Source organism: Raphanus sativus, chromosome 5, assembly GCF_000801105.2.
Source record: "Raphanus sativus cultivar WK10039 chromosome 5, ASM80110v3, whole genome shotgun sequence".
NCBI lineage: Eukaryota > Viridiplantae > Streptophyta > Magnoliopsida > Brassicales > Brassicaceae > Raphanus > Raphanus sativus.
In genome coordinates, this window is record NC_079515.1 from 23,663,113 (window position 1) to 23,684,873 (window position 21,761).

The following is a 21,761-nucleotide window of genomic DNA, read 5'->3' on the forward strand; positions in this document are numbered from 1 at the left end:
TAGAAGTAGAAACAAAGGTTTTGCGAATAGCAGTTAAGCAAATGAAAGCACTCAATTTCAAGCAAGTTGCTTTCATGAATGATTGCAAACCAATGATTGATGAGTTGCGACAGTACACCGGCCAAGCAACCATCTCCATACCACGGAGTGCGTCTCCATGTTACAGAATACACTGGAAAGTTCCAAATCTTATGATGTCTCCTTCTGCTTGTTCCTAGAAATAGGTTGACCTTAGTGGATGAATTAGATAAAGATTGCTAGATGCAATAATTAAAACTATGTAATACACTGGTTCTGAATTAATATTAGAATATGTTGACAAAAAAAAGATATGTGAGTGGTGTTCTACCAAGGAACCGCGTGGAATTGTATCAAACATGTTGCATCGCATCACACATTCAGACATCACTCTCTTTTTCTTATTTTCTTTTGTTTTTTTGCTTACAAACGTTTCTCTCTGGTTTCCGTACAACTACCTTGTGAACACTTTTATTTTCTAAGTTTCGTCCCTTTATTATCACGCGCCTTTCTCAGTGGCGCGTGCAAGCTACACACCTCCTTTAATCGTTGTAAATTAATTAATCATTCCCACGAACGTTGCTTCACAAAATCTCAGCTAATAAGATTAATTTAGCTTAGTTGACAAAGAAAAGATTAATTTGGTTTAAGTGTTACTGAAAAACAAAATAATGAGATTAATTTGATAAGAATGTTAATATGGAGGGCATAGTTTTCGATTATGTATATATTTAAACGAAATAGCTAGGAAATTTCATATGTCATATCCAAACAAATAGTAATTGAAATTAATGATCACATATATGGATTAAAAATATCTTTAAGACAATATGCTATATGGATAATAGGAAGCAACTCAGCAAGTGATTGATAGTAATCCAGTTAAACTTGGATTGGCACACAAAAATTAAACCCAAAGGAAATAAAAGTAATGCACGAATCAGAAGAGAGCGCGTGGGGATTAATAAACTTAATTAAGACTAAATAATTAATTAATGATATCTTCTAGTTTCAAAATTGTTGAGAGAGAAAAAAAGAAGGAAATTGCCAAGAACATTCTTTCTTAATTTTTTTTTGAAACACATTCTTTCTTAACTAGTGCCTCTTTTTTCCTAAGTCTCCCAAGTGTTACGCGTGACGCAAACCTTGAGGTGATTTCCTTCTTCTTTCCACCACATTCACTTGCTTATGCAGCAAGTTTTTTATAGGCATTTCTGTCTTTGCTCACCCAATCTCGTTCCTCTATAAGTACCAAAACAACACAAGTCACATAACACGACACAAACTAAAACTCCAACCCTAGAAAAACACACACACAAGCCCTAGAAGTTAAATCAGCGGTTCAATTTACCATAACAATCAACCATGGTTGCAAGAAGTGTGAATCTTGATCAGACGGTGGCAGACACGGAGGCTACATGTCTGATGCTGTTATCGAGAGTAGGTGAAAGCCGCGGAGAAAGAGGAGAGACTCGCGTTTTCAGATGCAAGACTTGTATGAAAGAGTTCTCATCGTTCCAAGCTTTAGGAGGCCATCGGGCAAGCCACAAGAAGCCGGTTAACAACAGCAGTGACGAACAGTCGTCATCACTCTCTTCAGGATCCGTCACTAAGAAGACCAAAAAACGGTCGTCGCATACTTGTCCGATATGTGGCTTGGAGTTTCCGATGGGACAAGCTCTTGGCGGTCACATGAGGAAGCATAGGAGCGAGAAAGAAAGCGGCGCGTTGGTTACGCGCTCTTTTTTGCCGGAGGCGACGTTTACGACTTTGAAGAAAGCGAGCAGTGGGAAGCGAGTGGCGTGTTTTGGTATGGGAATGGATCCGATCGATTGTGTGATCAACTTGAAGTTGGAGTTGGGAAGAACAATCTTTTGATCTACGTACTACTGTAGTTCTTGTTAGTTGTATTTTTGGTTATACAAATTATAGTTGCATCTTGCATAGAGTCTTATATGACTTTATAGTCTTATCTTACCGATCGATGTGAACATATATTTTGATTTTACTATCCAATATTTCTTTTCTTGTTGGCTCAATTGTTTAGAGTTAAAGTCTTGAAGAGGTTGAGATAAATTACAGTGTTGTAACAACAATACAATTAAGCCCTGTTCGTTTGGTTGCCGCAGGTTTCGGCGTCAGCGGCTGCGTCGGCGTCGGCGTCGGCGGCTGCGTCAAACTCGTTTATTTGATGTTCGTTTCATAGACGCCGACGCTGACGCCGCCGCCGCCGCAGACGCAGCTTGTTGTTCGTTTTGAAGACGCAGAACATTGACGTTGTCGCAGACGCAGCCGCATGAAATAAATTTAGTGCTGTTCGTTTGGTAGACGCTGCGTCCATTTTCATTTATTTTATAAAATGTAGTTTAAATTTGTAAAATTGAATTTTAGATAAATAAAATGTATTTTATATATATTTATATCCATCAAAATATTAAAATTATTTGGTAATAAACTTTTAGTCAAATTTACAAATTTAACAATTCATTTTTATCAAAATTTTAGTAAAATTTACAAAATTTAAAAATTCATTATTATCATAAATTATAAGCTAAATTAAAACAAAAATAATATATCAAAATATTTATTACAAAACAAAAATTAAATAATACATCAAGTCTTAGATAAATAAAACAAATATTTCAATATCACATAGAAATTATAATCAAAGTTATAAGCAAAAAAAAAAATCATTAACTAAAACATTTAATACGATAAACGATTTCTACCAAATTCTTCTGTGATGGTCTTACGCAAAGCTTCCATCGTTGCGGCTCATACCGATCATCATTTTTACTATGTTTAACATCTTATAAAATTATAAATATTGTAAAAATAAGTTTGGTGCATATTTTCCAAAATAATGTAGCTAAATAAGTAAATAAACTTAATTATGGTATATAATGAAACGTTATACTAGTGGTATTCAATAGTATCAAAATTCTCTACATTTTTTTTGTCTACTCATCCTCTATATCTTCTCTCATCTTATCCAAGTGTTCTTTTGGCCATCAACACCTCAGTGAATTATCCCTGCAAACAAGTAGTCTCGAATGAAGCCACCAAATGTAACGTCAGAACTTCAGATCCCATCCATCATCGTGTATGCGTTTTGATCTTTAACCAGGTTTTGGAACTTCATCGAACAGCTTCACAATGTTTGGCCCACCACACAAGTTCTGAAGTATCTTTAATCTCTCTTCTTATCTGCCAAAAGAATGATCATAGAAACTCAATAAACACATACCAGAAAAGCTCATGGAGAAGACAAGTCAAATCACCTTCTTTTTCTTAACAGGTTTGAGGATCTTAACGATACACTTCTCCTTGGTGTTCACGTTAAATCCCTCAAACACTTCACAGTATTTCCCACGCCCCACCTTCCTTACTACCACATAGTCATCTTGCTCCCTGAGAGAGAGCACATAACAAAGATCAAACCTTTTAACTAAAAGATCATTTCATTGATTCGTTTCTCCACTAACGAAATGTTGTTAAACTAATCACATCACAAGACAAGACACAATAGTCTCTTCTAATAACATGTATAAAACAGATAGCGTAGAGTATTAAAACCAATAACCCTTCATTGATTTGTACCTCCACTAATGAAATGGTGTTAACTAATCAAATGTATATCACGCATTATTTTCCAACAGAAACCACAGACCAGGTGACTAATGTACAAACAAAGTTCTCTAATTTTCACAGAGACTGACCAGTCAACCATGTATAGCACAAGTAAAATCAAAAGCCAACAAGTTCTACTTTAAATAGCAAAACTAGATGGGGAAACATCTAAATTATACTATGCGGAACATAATCACTTCCAGTAACATGATGAACATAAACAACAAATATCTTTCATTGCTTTTCGTTTCTCAGTAAGCGTAATCCAAAAGCCAAATCGTTTTCCCAGAACCCATTTTTCCAAATCAAAATGCAGACAATGCGAGAATGGATTCACTACTCCACATAACCAAAGTAGAGCTACAAACCTTCCAAATGGGTTTGCGTCGGAGATGAGAGAGAGCTTGAGATGGGTTTGTGTCGGATATAGAGCTTGAGATGGAGAGAGAGAGAGAGCTTGAGATGGATAGAGAGAGAGCTTGAGATGGATAGAGAGCTCGTGACGGAGAGAGATGGAAAGACAGCTCGTGACGGAGAGAGATGGAGAGAGAGCTTGAGATGGGATAGAGGCCTCGTGATGGAGAGAGAGCTCGAGATTGAGAGAGATCAGATCGAGAGATGAAGAAAGAGATCGAGAGAGATGGAGAAGTTCAAGCAAGTCTGCGTCGATAGGAGGAGCTGCGTCTGCGTCTATTAGAATTAGGTATTTCTGTAAATGATGAATTATGTTAGGGGTAAAACTGTAAATAGCTTAAGTGACGCGCAACTTTAGGTCGCAGACGCTAGATTTTACGGCGTCAGACGCAAGGCTCGGCGTCAGACGCGGCGGTTAGACGCAGAGTACCTGCGTCAATAAAACGAACAAGCTTCTATGGAAAATATTGCCGCAGCCGCAGCCGCAAGACCTGCGTCAATGAAACGAACAGCCCTTTAGTCTGGCAAGGTTAGTTGTTATGGTTACTAGTGTGCTGCAACAAAAAAATGAGATGTAATTGAGTAATTCCAAAGAATCTAGAGTTTAAAACTGTTTGGTGGAATCAAAAGCATATAATGAAACTACAAATAGGTATGTTCTTCACTCAGAGTTAGATGATCACTGCACTAAAGAAGCTAACACAGTTTAATTAAACGTGAATTTTTTCACCAACATACAATCATGTGTTTGTCATCAATGGAGGCTAGCGATCAATCAAAGAATCTACAATTCAAATTGTTTGGTGAAATATAAGATACCCAAGTAAGATCGATGCTGATGGAACTTCAACAATCAAGTGTCATATACTAATAAAATATAGCTAGAATCTTGTGGAAAATACTACATGCTTATGTATTGGGAGATGAATACGAGCGATAACAATATTGCGGGTACAAAACTTGTGAAGAGAAATGCGTGTCAGTGCGTGCTAAGAAAAAACCGCGTGGAATTGCACAGCAAAGAATATCGCATCACACATCACTTTCTTTTTCTTATTTTCTTCTGTTTAATTAGCTTCTAAACGTTTCTCACTAGCTAGTTACAAACACCATTTTTCACACTTTTTTATTTTTTTCCAATTATTTCCATCATCAAATCTGGATCTGGGTTGATTTCGAATCATAACCTTATCAGTTTCAGTTGAACTGGGTCGATCTCCTAACAGAATCTCTACCAAACCTAGATTAGTCTTCAAACTCTAAAGAATTGCATCGAAAAAAATAAGCCACGATCCTAAAAAAATGTTAATATCTCATCTTTCTGTTAATATAATTTGTTCTTCATCAGTCATATAAAATTATCAATTTACAGAATCCAAAGTCATCAGAAGACGAGTGTTTTTAATTTGAACACATGTTTCACCATGCCACAAAAAACCTTGTGATTCCATCATTGGCATTATACAGCAAAATGTAGATAACAACGAGCTCAAAGAAATAAGCTATGAAATTCTTTTAGTTCTTCTCCATTATTGTTTTTCTTTACTTAAGATCTATGAGTTTAGAAATCATTATGTTCTTATGATTATGAATGTAAGTGACATCCTTAACTAAATTGTGTTTTCTTGTAAGATTCTTACTCTCATCACTTGAATTGGTTTTATTCTCAAATCAGTTAAAACATCTTTATTTTGCTAAAAAAAAAATTTAGGAGGAAAATAGCATTAATTACAAAATTTAAAATTAATATTTTCAACAGAGACTAATCCAAGCAATTGTAGATGTATATCAAGTATGTAAATCAAAATATCAAATACCAAAGTAGATTAAAGCTTTCACAAAATTTGGAGTAAAAGACCCATGCATTTGTGTGGGTCATGATCACCACTATATACAACTCGATTTGAGTTCTATTGATCCTTACAAATAATAATACCAACATATATGGTCCAGTATGTACGAATTTTCTAAGATATATATGAAAACGAATAAGATGTGATTTTATACTGAATAGATAAGTTAAAGCAATGTTTTTTTGTATAACTTGGTACCAATAACTTGTTCTCACACTACAAAATGTGAATTAACATTCCTATTTCTTAACTAACGATTTATTTCCTTTTTTCGAGTGTTCTAAGTGTTTAACGCAAACCGGCAAATTCCCTTTTCCATGTATCGCATATTCCCATTTAATTACAAGAATACCACCTTTCACTTGCTTAGGCGACAAGTAACTATGGGTATTATCGTCAATAAACATATCACTCATCCAACCTCGTCCCCTATAAATAACAAACCATCACAAGTCACTATAGCACACACCCACCAACTAAAACTCCCAAAAGTAGTGAACACACCAAAACCCTAGAAGTTTAAAGATAATTGTCAGCCATGGTTGCAAGAAGTGAGAGTCTTGACCGGAAGGTGGAAGACACGCCAGCGAATTGTCTGATGCTGCTGTCGAGAGTCGGGGAATGCGACGGAGGAGACGCCGCAGAGACTCGCGTTTTCAGATGCAAGACTTGTATGAAAGAGTTCTCGTCGTTCCAAGCTCTGAGAGGTCATCGCGTAAGCCACAAGAAGCCGGTTAACAGCAGCGGCGGCGAGGAACAGACGGGAATCGTCGCCAAGAAGAAGACAGAGAAGACGGGGTGGCATCATCGCTGTTCGATATGTGGCCTGGAGTTTCCGATGGGACAGGCTCTCGGGGGTCACATGAGGAAGCACTGGAACAAGGAAGACTCTGGCGGCGCGTTGGTTACACGCTCTCTTTTCCCGGAGGCGGCGATGACTAGGACTCTGAAGGAAACGAGTGAAGGGAAGGAGGGAGTTGCGTATTTGGAATCGGGATCAGATTGGGTAGATGGTATCAATTTGAAGTTAGAGTTGGGAAGAACCATGTACTGATTCTTTTTTATTCATCTTTTCGCATTGATTTTTGCATAGAGTTTTCTATATGGGGGTTATACCCTTTCAGCTGATGAACGTGAATGTATGTTGATTTTATTATCCAAGATTGTTTTTTTCCTGTACGCTATCTTTATTTTACATGAGAAGGTTTGAGATGTGGATGGTGCAGTTGGTTTAGTAGTACAATATATAAGTTTAGTTGTTACTGTGGTGCAACTAAATTTGAGAAGTTTCATGATCATTGGCTAATACCTTTAACACAAAAAGACAATCATATCAGATGTTTGTATTTGAAAAAAATCAATGGAAACCTACTGCTTAATCAAATAATCTACATTTTAAACTGTTTGGTCGTTGTATTGTGGAAAGATGAGCAAACAACTCTTAGAAGTCAATATACTAAATTAAAGAGCAAAAGAAATATAAACAATTCAGTCATTGTCGAAAAAAATAAGCAACATAAAAAGAGAAGAATACAAGTTTCGATTAAAACCTTCGTACAAATAGGAAAGGGCATTTTAGAGCGAATCAGAAATGTTGGAATAAAACAAGGCACCAGCTGCCTGGTCTGTCTGTCTCGTCTTAAAACTTCAATTTTACAACTTTCTTTTAAGTTCCACAGCATGCAGACTTCTGTGTGGCCTGCCCGGCACCAGCTGCCTGGTCTGTCTGGCTTATCTTAATCGTCGCAGGCTGCAAGCGACAGAACAAAACATGTAACAATATGCGTATTCAGAACCTTCAAAAAGTAACAAGGCAAGAAGAGGTGTGAAAGCGAGAATGTAAGCAAACCTCAGCCCTGGAGTCAGTGTCAGAAAGCCTCTGCTTGATGTCCCTCCCTATCGAGAAGAAAACTTCTTCCACGTTTAGGTTTGTCTTAGCACTCTGCAACCAGAGAGAGAGAGCAAAATATAGATTATGTAAAGCAATGTGAAACCCCAAAGCAGCCGTGCTCTCTTAAAAATTGAAGAATTGTCAAGACTTACTGTTTCGAAGAACTTAATTCCGTACTCATCAGCAAGAGCCTGACCCTTTGCTGTAGGTACAGCCTGAAAAGAGTTGTTATTAGGATCAATCATGAATCGTCAGAAATAAAATTCATACATACCCTCTTGCTTTCATCCATGTCAGCCTTGTTACCAACCAAGATCTTGTTAACATTATCAGAAGCATGTTGTTCGATATTACGAATCCAGTTTCTAATGTCTGCAAAAAAAAAAAAAAAGAAAAAAAGCCAAGAATCTAAGTGTATAAAAGAAATGATCATTTGGTTACAGAAACCCCGCGCTGAGGGATGGGAACTTACTGTTGAAGGAAGACTCGTCTGTGACATCATAGACAAGCAAAATCCCCATTGCCCCACGGTAATAAGCTGTTATAAAGCCAAAGGAGAGAAAGTAAACGAACAGATCATATATATAATGTATATATAAAACAAAAAAGCCAAAAAAAAAAATCAATCAAAGTGTGCCACAGCAAAAAGGAAAGAAGCTGGACCAGTGGTGATAGTGCGGAAGCGTTCTTGACCAGCAGTGTCCCAAATCTGGAGCTTGATACGTTTCCCATCAAGCTCAATCGTTCTGATCTTAAAGTCAATGCTACATCCAAATTAAAAAAAAAGCCAAAAGATGGAAGATTATCAAAGATCAATCAGTACGTTAGAACTAATTTGTCAAAAAAAACACACAACAAACAAACCCACCCAATGGTGGTGATGAAGCTAGTGGTGAAGGATCCATCAGAGAAACGTAGAAGTAGGCAACTTTTACCCACACCTGCACCCAAACCAAACCAAATCAAATCAAAACCAAAAGATCTCTCTCTAACCGATCACACTAAATAGATCGTTTCAATAGAGAAAATGAAATTGATTTCATTACCACTATCTCCAATCAGAAGAAGCTTAATGAGATAATCATAATCAGCTCTGGCCCTAGCAGGTGGAGCAGCCATCGATTCGATTCGATTCTAAAGGAGACCAAAAAAAAAAATCAGAGATCAAATCATTTTGTATCATCCAAAACGAAAAACAAAATCGTGGCGAGAGAAAGAAGAAGAAGAGGATCACGGAAAAAACATGTACCCGACGATGATGAAAGGGAACCGAGATGTAGTCGGAGAGACAGCGACGGTTATGCGGACGGCTAAAATGCGCCACTCCTCGATTCAGCTTCTCTTCTTCTTCTTCTTCTTCTTCGTCTACTTCGCGTGCACGAACGAGAGACGAGGATTCTTCTTTTTCTCTTGGACAGGGCCTCCAAGCCTTATGGGCCTTTTATTTATCTACTTAAAATCCATATCAGCTAGCTGGAATCAGAATGAGTATTACATAAATCAAAGTAGAAAATAAACAAAATATTCTTTTAATATTTATTTATTTTTAGAGAATTATAAGTAAGCGTAGCTTATGCTTCTGGTAGTTTTCGTATTTTTTAAATTTCAATTATTTATAAAACTATTTTTTCAACTACAAAAGTATAAGAGATGTCCATTATAGCCTAAGGTAGAAAACAAATTACAATATCTTATTAGGTTTCTACAATTTTTTTTGTAAGTGCCTAATTTTGTTTATCCTACCAAATGGACATAGATAATGGATACAAACAGATACTTGGATAAAATTCGTACAACCTAAAACTAGTGATTATATACTAATGATTGTATAATTAGTATGTTCTACACTCCTAAAAGCATATATAAATCATTGCCAGGGACTTCATTTTCGCCCAATCTTTGTTGGTAACAAAACTCATCACTAGTCACTCACTCATCTGCTAAAAATAATTTAGAACAAAAATCGTTTTAGATGTCTTTGCAGCACACCCCCAAACTATGAAAAGTTTCGGATGTTTGCTATGTCATTGCTAGCAATTTCATTGCATTATATAAATACTAAAAATAGAACAAAAGACTAGTTTTATTGACATGTAGAAAATCACACCAATACATATCACAAGAAATGAAGAACACGTAGGAAAACCAATCCAATATGTCAACGAAGAAGAAAAAAGACGAAATTAAAAGAACATGCACTCTCGTGTGAAGCTTTGGGAGAGCAAGAGATTCTTAAGAAAAGAAGAATCGTCCATTTCAAATTCTCAAAAAACATTTGTTTGCAGATCTTCCATTTCAGGGTCCACGACGTTCTCTCCGTTTTCAGCTTCGCCAGGAAATATCGGTGTTTCCAGCTCCGGAGGAGTCTGCAGATATCGAAACAAACTCAGAAACATATTTGTTTTCCTTCTTTCGCAAGTCAAAGATAAACTATTTCTTCTATCCCAAGTAAAGATCAGAAAACTGTGAAGTTACTGTGCATCGAATCAGAGCCCAATTAATTCCTTTGAAGAAAGAATGGTTCTTGACTTCGTTTGCTCCTTCAAGACAGCCTAGTCTCTTCTTCGGATCTCGTTGTAACAGCCTAAAAATCAGCTGTTTCACTTGAAGACTTGCCTGCAAACCCAATGATAGCCAAAATTAGTTGTACATCTGATTAACTTGAGATTAATTGATACATAGATAGTGAATGATCCATTACAGGAATGCTAGCTGGGAACTTCAGATCTTTCTGAAGAACATTGGCGAAAGTCTTCTGTCTGGTTTTTCCTCTAAATGGAGTGTATCCGTATAGCATTTCGTACATAAGGATACCAAGAGCCCACCAGTCTACTGCACTCGTATGGCCCGCCCCAGTTATAATTTCCTATCAATATGATACATTAATTACCGGTTAATACAGCGAGAGAGAAAAAAACACCTTAACCGGTATTATTAAGCTTGTATGTATTATATACACTAACCGGAGCAATATACTCTTCAGTGCCAACAAATGAGTTTGATGCACGCATAGCCATGAAGACTGGACTTTGTTGACTCTTTTGTTGCTTCTTCTTCTTTTTTTCATCTATACTCGGAATCAATAGCTGAGAGATACATCGACCACGGTTAACTAAGGACATGAGCAAAGCTTTCCAGCAAAAATCTGATAAAGGAAGAATGTTAAGTGCAAACCTGAGGTCTACAAGATGTCAAGCAAGACAGATCGAAATCTGTTAGGGAGATATCTCCATTTTCCTGGATTAATACGTTTTCCGGCTTTAAATCCCGATAAATAATTCCTGTAATCAAAGAAAATTACATATGTCAACAATACTTGCATCCCAAGTTTCTATGAAATTGAAAGTGAATGACTTGCCTTGGCAGTGAAGATACTCTAGCGCAACGACCACTTGAGCAGCATAGAATCTACAAACAAATTTAATGTTCTCTTTTATTTCATGATTTAGCTGGAAAAAAAAAGATGGAGATTTTGTCTATGTAGGAAAACTTATACCTTACGGCATCTTCCTTCAGAACTTTCCTAGGTTGTCGATCAAGGAGCATGAAGAGTTCTCCTCCTGGATAGTAATCCGTTATAAGGCATATATGCGTCTTTGTCTGCAGATTAAACATGATAACATCAGTGACCTGAGACTTATAAACACGCATATAAAAAATGCGCAAACAGATTTTTTCGACCTGAAATGAAGCGTAGAGTGCTGGGAGAAAAGGATGGTCAAGCAAATCTAGGATCTCCCTCTCAGCTCTAGCTCTATGCACCTGCCAAAAAATTTCATCATTTTCTACCTTTATAGCAAAAGCATGAAAAACAAGATTGTTGCTCAAGGTACTGTGGTTACTTTGTTACGGTTAAGCATGACAGTCTTGTCCATTGCTTTCATTGCAAACAACTGGTCTGTTCCATTGAGTTCCACTAAATGGACACTGATGAAACAACAAAGGTATGTTTGTAACTTTGATGACGAAAATGCTTAATTTTTTTGAACTATCTCATTAATAGATTCAAAGAGAGTTAATTCAGACCTTCCTGTGTCACCGGAACCCAAAGGTTTTACCGGTCTGAAATGCTTCAGGCCAATTTGTTCTCCACTCTCCAATATCTTTTGGATAGCTTTCCATGAGGGTGAGTCTTTCCTGTGAGGCTTTGAATGAACAATCTTTGAGTGGTTTGCCCATAAATCCTCTGGCGTCTTCAATAAAACAAGAAAACAATCAATCAGAAATATCCTTATAAACAAACCCTAATCGAAACTTTAAGATGAAGTTATCCAATCAATCACTTGCCATGTTGGCATCAGGGAGTTCTCGTACAGCCTCATCGATATTTACAGCTGTTTTCTTCACCTGAAGAGCTCAGATTTCAGGGAAAAAAGGGTTAAGCTCTCATGTTTCGAACCTTACTATAACAATTGAAATAAGGGATTTAAAGAGAGTAGAGTTTGGACCAGCTCTTCGCCCTCTTTCACTGCAACTTCTTCAATGACATTGCGAACTGGCTCAACGTGCTTGCTCCCGTCTAGTTGCACTCCGATAAAGTATTGTACTTCTCCCTGTCCATAACATGTCAGAGAATACAATATTTTTAGTTTGAATTTCATAGACTAAAATCCATGACATGTAAAATGTAATGTTGAAATTAACTTTGAAGGTGACGTATTAGGCAAGATACATATGTATGTGAAATCATTGTACCTTCTGATCACGCATAGGTTGCAGGTGGAAAATGTTCCAGAACTTCTTCCCTGTAACAAAGAAGGAAAAAGCAATGCATAATTTTCAAGACTCTTTTACATTGATTCACAGATTGATCTAAAGGTTATCGAAAAAAGTTTGAGTACCGCTCTTGGTGTAGTTAATGAGCTGAACCGTCACTTCGGTTTGGTTATCAATAGCCGCTCGAATTTTCTTTACCGTTGTTGGATCAGTCTCTGGACCTTGCAGAAACCTTTAAAAAACATATCTATAATATAAAAAAATGCTCTATTCTCGATTGTTTAAATTAGTTCATGTTAGTGTAGTACCTGCAGTTTCTGCCAAGAATTTCTTCACGGCTATATTCCGTGAGCTCCAAGAAACTATCAGACGCAAAAATCTGGAAACAGAGGACCAAAGCAAATGAAACTCTTTCAGAACATGAAGTGAAAAAGAAGAGAAAGTGTTTTTTTTTATTTTTGCTTTTGCTCTCTTTATCCTAACGTTTCTTACAATGGGATTGTCGGGGAGCCTAGGATCGGTGATGACGAAGTTCTTCTCGATACGTTCGAGTGTGGTTGCGAGATCCATACCCTTTCTCATCTCTTTTTGCCTCACTTTATCATCAACACTCTCTGGTCTCTCGTCTCTGTCACTAATCTCATCATCTTCTTCACCATACTCTATGAATCCATCTTCAATAGACTCGTCTTGAGACTGCTGCCCCTTCTTCTTCATCCTAATACCAGAGAGTTCGTTTTAACTTTTGAAAATAAAGAAACATTTGGGACTAAATTGATCATTTTAAAAGTTATGGGTCAAAAGCAATATATACCCCATGAAAGAAAGACGAGAAGATTTTGCGGGTTTCTTCTCGGGATTTTCGCTGATTCGCTGCATCGAGTTTCTTCTCCCGCCCCCGGAGTTTCTCCTACCTGAGGAAACGACGTTCTCAGACATTCTCCGACTAGGTTTCGCGGGAATCTCATCACTCTCCGACTTTCTCATGAAGGGATGGCTATGGGTTGATTCGCTTAAGGCTCGAGGTCTCTTCACCGCCTCCACCAGCTCTGTCACTGAGTTAGTCGCCTTATCTTTTTGGCGGGCTGTTACAAAACAAATTTTAAATTTATTAAAATATTTCAAAGAAATAGACAAAAAAGATTCCTTTTTTTTTCCTTGACCAAATCATTCTGACCAGATGGTTAGTTAACCGTCAAAATCTATTCTATTTTTGATAAATATTATGTCAAACTATGTATTTCATTTATTTAAATGATTATTTTATCAAATTAAATTAATATTAAACATAAATATGACTAAAACCTCAAATATAATAATTAAAAAAAAATAAAACAAAAATATATCAGCCGGACGGATCAGAATCTATTAACTGTTAAATATCATTTAGAAATGTTTACATCTTTAAAATTTATCAAAATTCCATTTTTCTACTTAAACACTCAAATGTTTGATTTCATTTGTTTTTTTTTCTCCATCAAATCTTTAAATATTTGGAAAAAAAAGTTTCTCCTGAATCCCTCTCTTTTTAGGTCAAAATATATGACATGAGATTAAAGAAGGTTAAACTCAAATTGTGATCAGCAGCAGATGCAGCACATAATTCATTTGGGATAGTGGAGAGTGGAGACTAAACCATGCAGGGTTCTTCGATGATCAAGAAAACTAATAAATAATATTATTTTTGTAAATGGCATTTGCTCACTTAATTCTCATCTAGGTCCGCCTCTTATTGTGCTCTGAAGTCAAATCCGTTAAAATTTTGAAGGAGTTATGAATCTAGTGGATAAGACAATAAATTTAGAGATTTATAGAGTAGTCATATGTTAATGATGTATGTATTAACGGTTGGTTAAGTGTATGTTCGAAATGGTTTAATCAATGAAATTGAAAATTAGGGACTTTTTTGTTTGACTGAAAATCAAAAACTAAAATGTTGTATTTGTGAATTAAGAATTTTTTTTAGATTTGAAAGTTGGACACAAATGAAAATAAAAGAGTTAGATACCATCATATCGAATCAGAGATTCAGGAAGCCCATTGGGTCTCAAAGTCTTTTCTTTGGCTCCTTCAGTGTGCTTGCTCACCTCCACTTGCATTCTGGTCCAAAGAGAAAAAAAAAACAGAACATACTTTTGTATCTTATTTTTCCTCCAAATATAAAATACGTATTATTCTCTTAATTATTTTGTCAAACAAAAAATATATCTTATAATCTTATTATTCTCGCTGTTATTAATTTGTTGGAAAGTAGTATGTCTTGTACATATCAATTCACGAGAGAACATTATATTAAAAACTAAAAATGAAAAAGGCCGTTGGGTCGACGATGATCAGATAAGCCAATGACAACTGTTAGAATTATTGCGGAGAAAGCAACGCAATCACAGGTCCACAGACTCAACTCAAGTCCCATCATAAGGATGGAATTTTGAAAAACGAATAAATAAAGGACTTAAACGAGTAAAACAAAAGTGTATTAAGGGACTAACCCAATAAATTTGAGGACTTTGCCACTCTCGTCTTTAATGGGCGCAATCGTGAGAAGATTCCAAAATGAAGTCCCGTCTTTCTTGTAATTCAATAAACGCCCACAATAATTATTCCCAGCAGATAATGATTCTCTTATCTTCGCTAACTCATCTGCATCTGTCCCTGATCCTTGTAAAAATCGGCTAAACAAAACAAAAAAGTGCGATCTTCATAAACTTATTTTTCAAATTTGCAAAATAATTATTAGCCTCAGAAATAAAATTTAATTTCAACAATAATTAAGGTTTTATAAGGTGTTGATCAAACCATTTAAGATATTGTTATGAACTTTTAGCAACCATCCTTAAACCTAAATATGTTATAGACACTACAAGAAAACAACGTGTTTTCCAACAACTTTCTGAATTATCCTAAAGTGAGGTCTGTCAAAAATTGCTTTAGATTCTTTGTAGTAATCTTATAAACCAAAACATGGTTTTAGATTCTTTGTAGTAATCTCATAAACCAAAACATAATTTTTTAAAGAATTGCTTTAGTTTTGAATAGTTTTACCAGTTTCTGCCGACGACCTCTTTGGAAGTGTAACCGGTCATGTTGAAGAAACCGGCACTAGCATACATAATCGGGTAATCAGGTTTGGTAGCATCTGAAACAACAAATGTTTGTTGAAACGTCGACAAGGCATCTTTCAGATCTTCCGATACTCTCGGGATCCCACCTCTTCCGCCGGCGACATCTCCGTCAGACATTTCACCGGAGCTCCGGCAAGAATTGCTTGAGTTTCGCTGCGAAGTCTTCTTACCGTTCGGATCATTCTCTGCCCCACCTGAGTTCCTCACGCTGACTCCTTGTGGCTTTCCCGTCTTAGTATCAGTCTTCAAAACAAGTCCCCACTCCGCCGCTCTCTGCTCCGCTGCCACAGCTGCAACCTGTGGTTTCTCGGCGGTGATCGTCTTCTTGGAGATTTTCTCCGGTGATGGATCCTTCAGAGCCATCCATGAGGTTGTGACGGCGATTTCTTCAGACCGAACCGGAATAGAGGGAGCTGGCTCAGACAGAGGTTGAATTTGGGGTTGGGGGCTGTCACGTGGATCGCTCCAGTTTTTCCACGTTGGTGGTTCTGGACGGAAGACAGGGTTATCAGGTCTGGTCGGGAAGGTTGATGGGTTGAATACTTCGAGAGAGCCACGAGTGTCTCTAGGGAGAGTCCGAGAGGACGGTTTGGTCGATGGTTTCTCTGTTGGTTCCATGTCTTAGCTCTCTGCAAAGGAAACAAAACTGTTCCAAAATTAAGTTGTATGTATATAAAAAGTTAGATTCATAGATATAGACACCGCACGTACGTATATAAATCGGCAAATAAAAATGTTGATGTATATCTACATAAAGTATTTATTAAACTTTTTTACTAGCCCTTTTTGTCAGAAATATATATAACATTTTATCATATTGCTAAAATAAACACGTTACTATGTTCACTTCGTATTCGATGCTTTGTTTGATTTCCAAAAATGAAAACCCTATATATATGTATGTATGTGACGATAGGTGAATTCTATAAGAAATGAATTGACATGAATGATGGTTGCATCTATTTAACCACAAAGAGAAATGTAACCGCAAACTATCGTGTCATGTATATTAAAACTATCTGTCATGGAATTTTTACTTGGAGATATCAATGGTCTATGGAAAAATCTAGGGTAAATCCATCAAAAAAAAAGATTCTTTCTCCAAATATTCAAACGAGGTTCAAAGTATATCTTTATATCTGCGTGGCTATACAAGTTTAGTATCATGAGGGTATTTTGTTAAACTCTATTCGATCCATATGTTTTGGTTTTCAGTCCGTAATAAGAACCACAGTGATAGATTTTGAAAATGAATTCTATTTAAGTTTAGTCTTGTGGTCAAGCTAATCGTTTTGCTTAAAATTATAAAATTTGCTTTAAAAGAAAATAGGGTTTAATATACTATAGTAAATAAATTGCGACAAATATCTAAATTAAAAGGATATTTCAGAGACTACTCTAGAGCTAAAAAGTATAATATTATACCTAATTTTCCAAGATGTTGGTCGTAAAAATTTATGGATCACTCATGATGTTTAAATCTATAAAATTGCTATCATGGATAACAAGAATCTCGTCTCTTTGGTGTCTTCTTTTGGGAAAGAATAGACTACACATATCCAACATGATATATATATATATGTTTGCATGCAGGTTATGTGTTGATATCAATTTTTTTGAGAAGAGTCATGGTTTATGGACCACAAAAAACTGATGAACTGGAAATATGCCAATGTTGAGAGTGACAATTCCTTCTGAAGCGGGGGGCTAAAATAGAGAAGAAGATACAAAGTTTGTAAAGTTCCATGACTTTTTGAGTTTTCAGTACCACACAACACATGCATTTTCTAAGGATGTTCTAGTCATTTCGTTATGAAATTAATCATTTCGTTAGGAAAATGGACAATGTCGTTACAAAAAACAGAAGCTGAGCTAATTTCTCAGCTTGTCTGGTGACTTGAGTTCCATAGCTATTCGTTCAATCATTATTTTATTTGAAAACTTTTAACTAAATTGTGTTGACAAAGTTCCTTATTTAAATACTGTCTTTTTTTTTTCTTGTCATATTATTGATTTTAGTATAAGTGAAATTATCAAAATTCAACATTTTGTACAACTACGCCGGTGTAATTTTTCCTATCTAGTTTTTTTTTTATAAAAGGGCATTTTTTCCTATCTAGTTAATAAATTTATTTTTTATTATTTTCATTTTAATATGTTTTTATTGCTATAAAATTAATACAATTATAGCGTACGTGGCACTATTTTTTCAGTCACTATGATAACAATGATTTTATTTAAAGATGAAAAGAGTAAATTTTTGCATGGTAACTGTAATATTTACATAAGATATTAATATTTTAAACTTATATTGTTCGGGTTGGATAACTATAAACGTTCAGTATATATATATATATATATATATATATATGTAATTACCATGTGAATTTCACAGATGAAAAACCTGACATTCCAACAAAAAGGTGACATCCTTTAATCAGTTTTTTTTATTCCCTGTAAGCATGAAAACTAGTCTACGTACGACCAAACTCGACAACATAAAATGAGATATACTCCAGTGATTATATTCTACCCATTTTAGCCAAACGCACAAAATGTGACAATAACCCTAAACAGTGGCCAATGTAGAAATCCTTTTTATGGGGACAAATCACATATAAAATTAAAAATATGGCTAAAATATGATATTTAATAAGAAAAAATAACTAAAATTTAAGGTTTATTATGCAAAATTTGAAATTTTTGTGGGGCACTTGCCACCTTCTTGGCTTTACTAGGTTCGCCACTGACCCTAAAGGTGAACATACAAATCGAATCACATGTACAAATCAAATAAAACATCAATAAGAGTTGAAAATTTGAGGTTTATTATGCAAAATTTGAATTTTTTTTGGGGCACTTGCCACCTTCTTGGCTTTACTAGGTTCGCCACTGACCCTAAAGGTGAACATACAAATCGAATCACATGTACAAATCAAATAAAACATCAATAAATATTGAGTTGGAAATTTTAAATGTTCTCTAAGAATGTTTTAACTCTTTTGTTTTTCTTTTTTAGAAAACTATGTAGGAAAGCAAGTGAAACAGCAGGATAGCAAAGGGGACACTACCTGGCAAGTTAACTTGTGTAGGAAGAAATAGATTATCTTCACCAGAACAACTGAAAAAGAGTTTGAGATGAAAATTTTATTTTGCTAAGGCTTTTTAAAACGAGGGAAAGTTTTGATAAGAAGAGATTCAAGAAAGATAAAAAAATATTTAGGGTTCATGATTGAATTAGTCTTTTTCTAGCTCCATCACTGGATTATTTGATCTTCCCATGCCTCTTATGTTTCTGATTCCACATGGCTTTGTTTTTCATTTTTAACCTTTAAAGGTTATACACATTAAAAAAAACTATTATATCTCAAACTCGTTTATGATCCATCTTTTGTATAACTGTCTTAATATTAATATTAACACAGAGGATGCATACTACAGCCTAACTTCATATCTTACAGTAATTAACAAACAAAAAATAGTTTACTTTATTATGAAGTAAACTTTATTATGAAATGAGATAATAAATTGGGTTAGAATGTTTTTTTACTGCATACTCCCTCTGTTTCATAATAAGTGTCACTCTAAGCTCATTTTCTTATTACACAAAGAGTGTCATTTTACAATTCCAATGTAAATTATACTAACTTTCAGCTGAAAATTAATTGCAAACTGCATTGATTTTATAAATAATTTTGTTTATCTAAAATGCTATTAGTTAAAAAGGTATAATTAATTACAATTTACATATATTTCAACAACTTTCTTAATCTGTGTGAAAAATATCACAACGACACTCTTTAAGAAACGGAGGGAGTATTTCATTTTATTTTATTTTAGAAGAAAAAATGGAATAGACCGGAGATGCTTTTAATAATAAATTTATATGGTGCTCATAAATGACACGAGTGTCCGTGACTTATCGACATTATGTTGGATTAGTCTGTATATAACTCTATAAGACAACCCCTACTATATTAGAGAAGCACAGAAAAACTTGGTTGTTGTAACTTGAAAAGCAGAAAAAAATAAATACAATTTCCAAGGACACATGACACACTTGTGTGCGAGTGATGGTATGTTCTTTTAAAAGTTTCTGATTTGTGTCAGTGACTATTGGTGGGAGTGAGTTGTCATATGGAAACGCCATATGTTTTTTTTTTGAAACGACATACTAAACCGAGCAAATGCAGAAACGGGGTATTATTAACAAAAGGATTTTAAAACGCAGTGAACCTTTCTTTTTAGTAATTGTAATGGTAAAAATATGTCCGTACAGTTAGGTCATTTGCATATCTTAACATGTTACGTTAGACCAAGAGTCGGAGAAGCAATGTATTATGTATACAGTATACTTTGTTCGACGGCGCAACTAATACATAGTCTACAGACCGATCATCCCAATGGATCACAGCCAAACTTGATTATAAATATCGGACCTGTTTACTATAGATTAAAATATTTTGTCGGAATCATTGTGGACAATATTACTGAAGCAAGTTACAAAAAAAAAATATTACTGAAGTATATAACACACATAGAAGAATGGTAACACCGCATACACAGGTAGGGACCATAACCCACGTGAAGATTGATCAAAGAGAAAAAAGATCTTAACGAGTTATCTTATATTCTTATCCATCATGTGGCAATTGTGGGTTTGAGTCTTGGTGGGGGCAGAAAATGTCACGTCAAATTTCACATATGGGCGCTTAATTTCTCCCATTTTCTAAACTGACCCCTCATTTTATATTAACTATTTTTAATATTTAATAAATAATTAACACAATATGTATGATACATATGCTCTATATTTAATAAAAACCTCAATTTATAAAGAAACTTTATAGTATTAGTTTTAATTTTTTTATATTTCTATACTCCATATGTCATACTATTTAATTTTAGATTTGATATAAAACAAAAATATGATTTTATATTTTATATTTATAACATTGTATCTTTTAAAACGAAAGCGTGATTTCAAAATGGAATCGTAAGCTTCTAACATATTTTAAATACGATATTCTAAAAGCATGATTATGTAAGCTTCCACAAGATCCTGATTTCGATCCAGCGGAAAGCGGATATCCGATGAAATTTCCATGCAATCTAGAAAATTCCACACCTACCAAATTGAAATCCGGTTAATTTCTCTAGTTCAGAATAATTTGTTAAATATTTTGGTCATTTCGGTTATATCCAAATACCTGAACCCAAAATAGAAATATCCGAATCCGATCCAATATATAAAAAATACCTGAATGGAACCTAGACCTCTATACCAAAATACCCAAGAATCCAAAATATCCAACCCGAATCCGAATGATCAGACCTTACAGCAATAAATGCTAAAGAAAAAGCACCTTAGAAAACTCGATGTTATTAATGTATTGATTTTGTTAATTACGTTTTGTTAGTTTGTTATAATATTAACAACAAATTTAATATTAAATTTTTATTAATTTAGCAGATTGAATAATTAAGATAATTCAAATATATATGTGTATTTTATTGTTATTCCCAAATAATATGTTTCAATTTATAAAAAGTTAAAAATGTAATAATTCATAATAAATACTAATCAAGTAATATATTAAATTTTACATAGATAATTTATGATCTCTTACATTAAACTTAGACTGATTAAAGTGGTTAGTACCAAGTTAAAATTCTAAAATTATAATTATGCTTAGTTAAATACTATTAAGTAAAAAAATAAATTTCATAGATATTTTTCTTGATGATCTCTTACATTCAAACTTAGATTAGTATACTACTATTTGGAAAATAATTGTTTACCTCTTAACTCTTATGTTTATTTATTATTTAATTTTATACTGTTAAAATATGATTCTTATATATATATTGTGTTGTTACAAAAATATCATTTTTAATCACAGAAATTAATACTGACATTTGAATTAATGCATTCCTAACATGAATATGATTATGTATTTACGGTAAAACATGTAGTTTCATATTATCGCCACCGTTTTGTGATTGGTTCTGTGATTTGATTTATTTCATGAGATTTGAGTGTTTGATACATGCTTAATGTATCTTCTTTTGGTGATATATCCTTTAAATTTCGTTTTCTCTATGCAATTTGTA

General features: G+C 34.7%; 4 protein-coding genes and 1 long non-coding RNA gene across 5 annotated transcripts; 2 read left to right on the forward strand and 3 right to left on the reverse strand.

Moving 5' to 3' along the window:
- The first annotated feature begins 1,150 nt into the window (after positions 1 to 1,150).
- LOC108859815 (zinc finger protein ZAT8-like) lies at positions 1,151 to 2,057 on the forward strand. Its single transcript, XM_018633727.2, has one exon. The coding sequence runs from the start codon at positions 1,384 to 1,386 to the stop codon at positions 1,894 to 1,896; it is 513 nt and encodes a 170-aa protein (XP_018489229.1). The 5' UTR covers positions 1,151 to 1,383; the 3' UTR covers positions 1,897 to 2,057.
- Positions 2,058 to 2,856: 799 nt separating this feature from the next.
- LOC108838756 (uncharacterized) lies at positions 2,857 to 4,334 on the reverse strand. The gene is made up of 3 exons (XR_001947568.2): positions 4,017 to 4,334; positions 3,300 to 3,429; positions 2,857 to 3,225 (listed from the first exon to the last, which is right to left on the reverse strand). It is a non-coding gene; the product is annotated as an uncharacterized LOC108838756 (long non-coding RNA).
- Positions 4,335 to 6,391: 2,057 nt separating this feature from the next.
- Positions 6,392 to 7,092, forward strand: LOC108860682 (zinc finger protein ZAT8). The gene has a single exon (XM_018634540.2). It carries the CDS (start codon positions 6,454 to 6,456, stop codon positions 6,967 to 6,969), a length of 516 nt encoding a protein of 171 aa, XP_018490042.2. The 5' UTR covers positions 6,392 to 6,453; the 3' UTR covers positions 6,970 to 7,092.
- Positions 7,093 to 7,543: 451 nt separating this feature from the next.
- LOC108857771 (ras-related protein RABE1c) lies at positions 7,544 to 9,226 on the reverse strand. The gene is made up of 9 exons (XM_018631783.2): positions 9,056 to 9,226; positions 8,853 to 8,940; positions 8,675 to 8,747; positions 8,470 to 8,570; positions 8,279 to 8,344; positions 8,081 to 8,178; positions 7,959 to 8,021; positions 7,765 to 7,857; positions 7,544 to 7,665 (listed from the first exon to the last, which is right to left on the reverse strand). Exons 2-9 carry the CDS (start codon positions 8,923 to 8,925, stop codon positions 7,582 to 7,584), a joined length of 651 nt encoding a protein of 216 aa, XP_018487285.1. The 5' UTR covers positions 8,926 to 8,940; positions 9,056 to 9,226; the 3' UTR covers positions 7,544 to 7,581.
- Positions 9,227 to 9,871: 645 nt separating this feature from the next.
- Positions 9,872 to 16,363, reverse strand: LOC108862696 (phototropin-1). Its single transcript, XM_018636913.2, has 20 exons — positions 15,568 to 16,363; positions 15,015 to 15,197; positions 14,531 to 14,622; positions 13,337 to 13,607; positions 13,015 to 13,240; positions 12,831 to 12,901; positions 12,648 to 12,754; positions 12,502 to 12,551; positions 12,255 to 12,359; positions 12,094 to 12,153; positions 11,833 to 11,999; positions 11,649 to 11,733; positions 11,488 to 11,568; positions 11,303 to 11,406; positions 11,165 to 11,214; positions 10,981 to 11,087; positions 10,770 to 10,892; positions 10,508 to 10,672; positions 10,282 to 10,422; positions 9,872 to 10,172 (listed from the first exon to the last, which is right to left on the reverse strand). The coding sequence occupies exons 1-20, from the start codon at positions 16,263 to 16,265 to the stop codon at positions 10,071 to 10,073; spliced, it is 2,988 nt and encodes a 995-aa protein (XP_018492415.1). The 5' UTR covers positions 16,266 to 16,363; the 3' UTR covers positions 9,872 to 10,070.
- Positions 16,364 to 21,761: the final 5,398 nt, after the last annotated feature.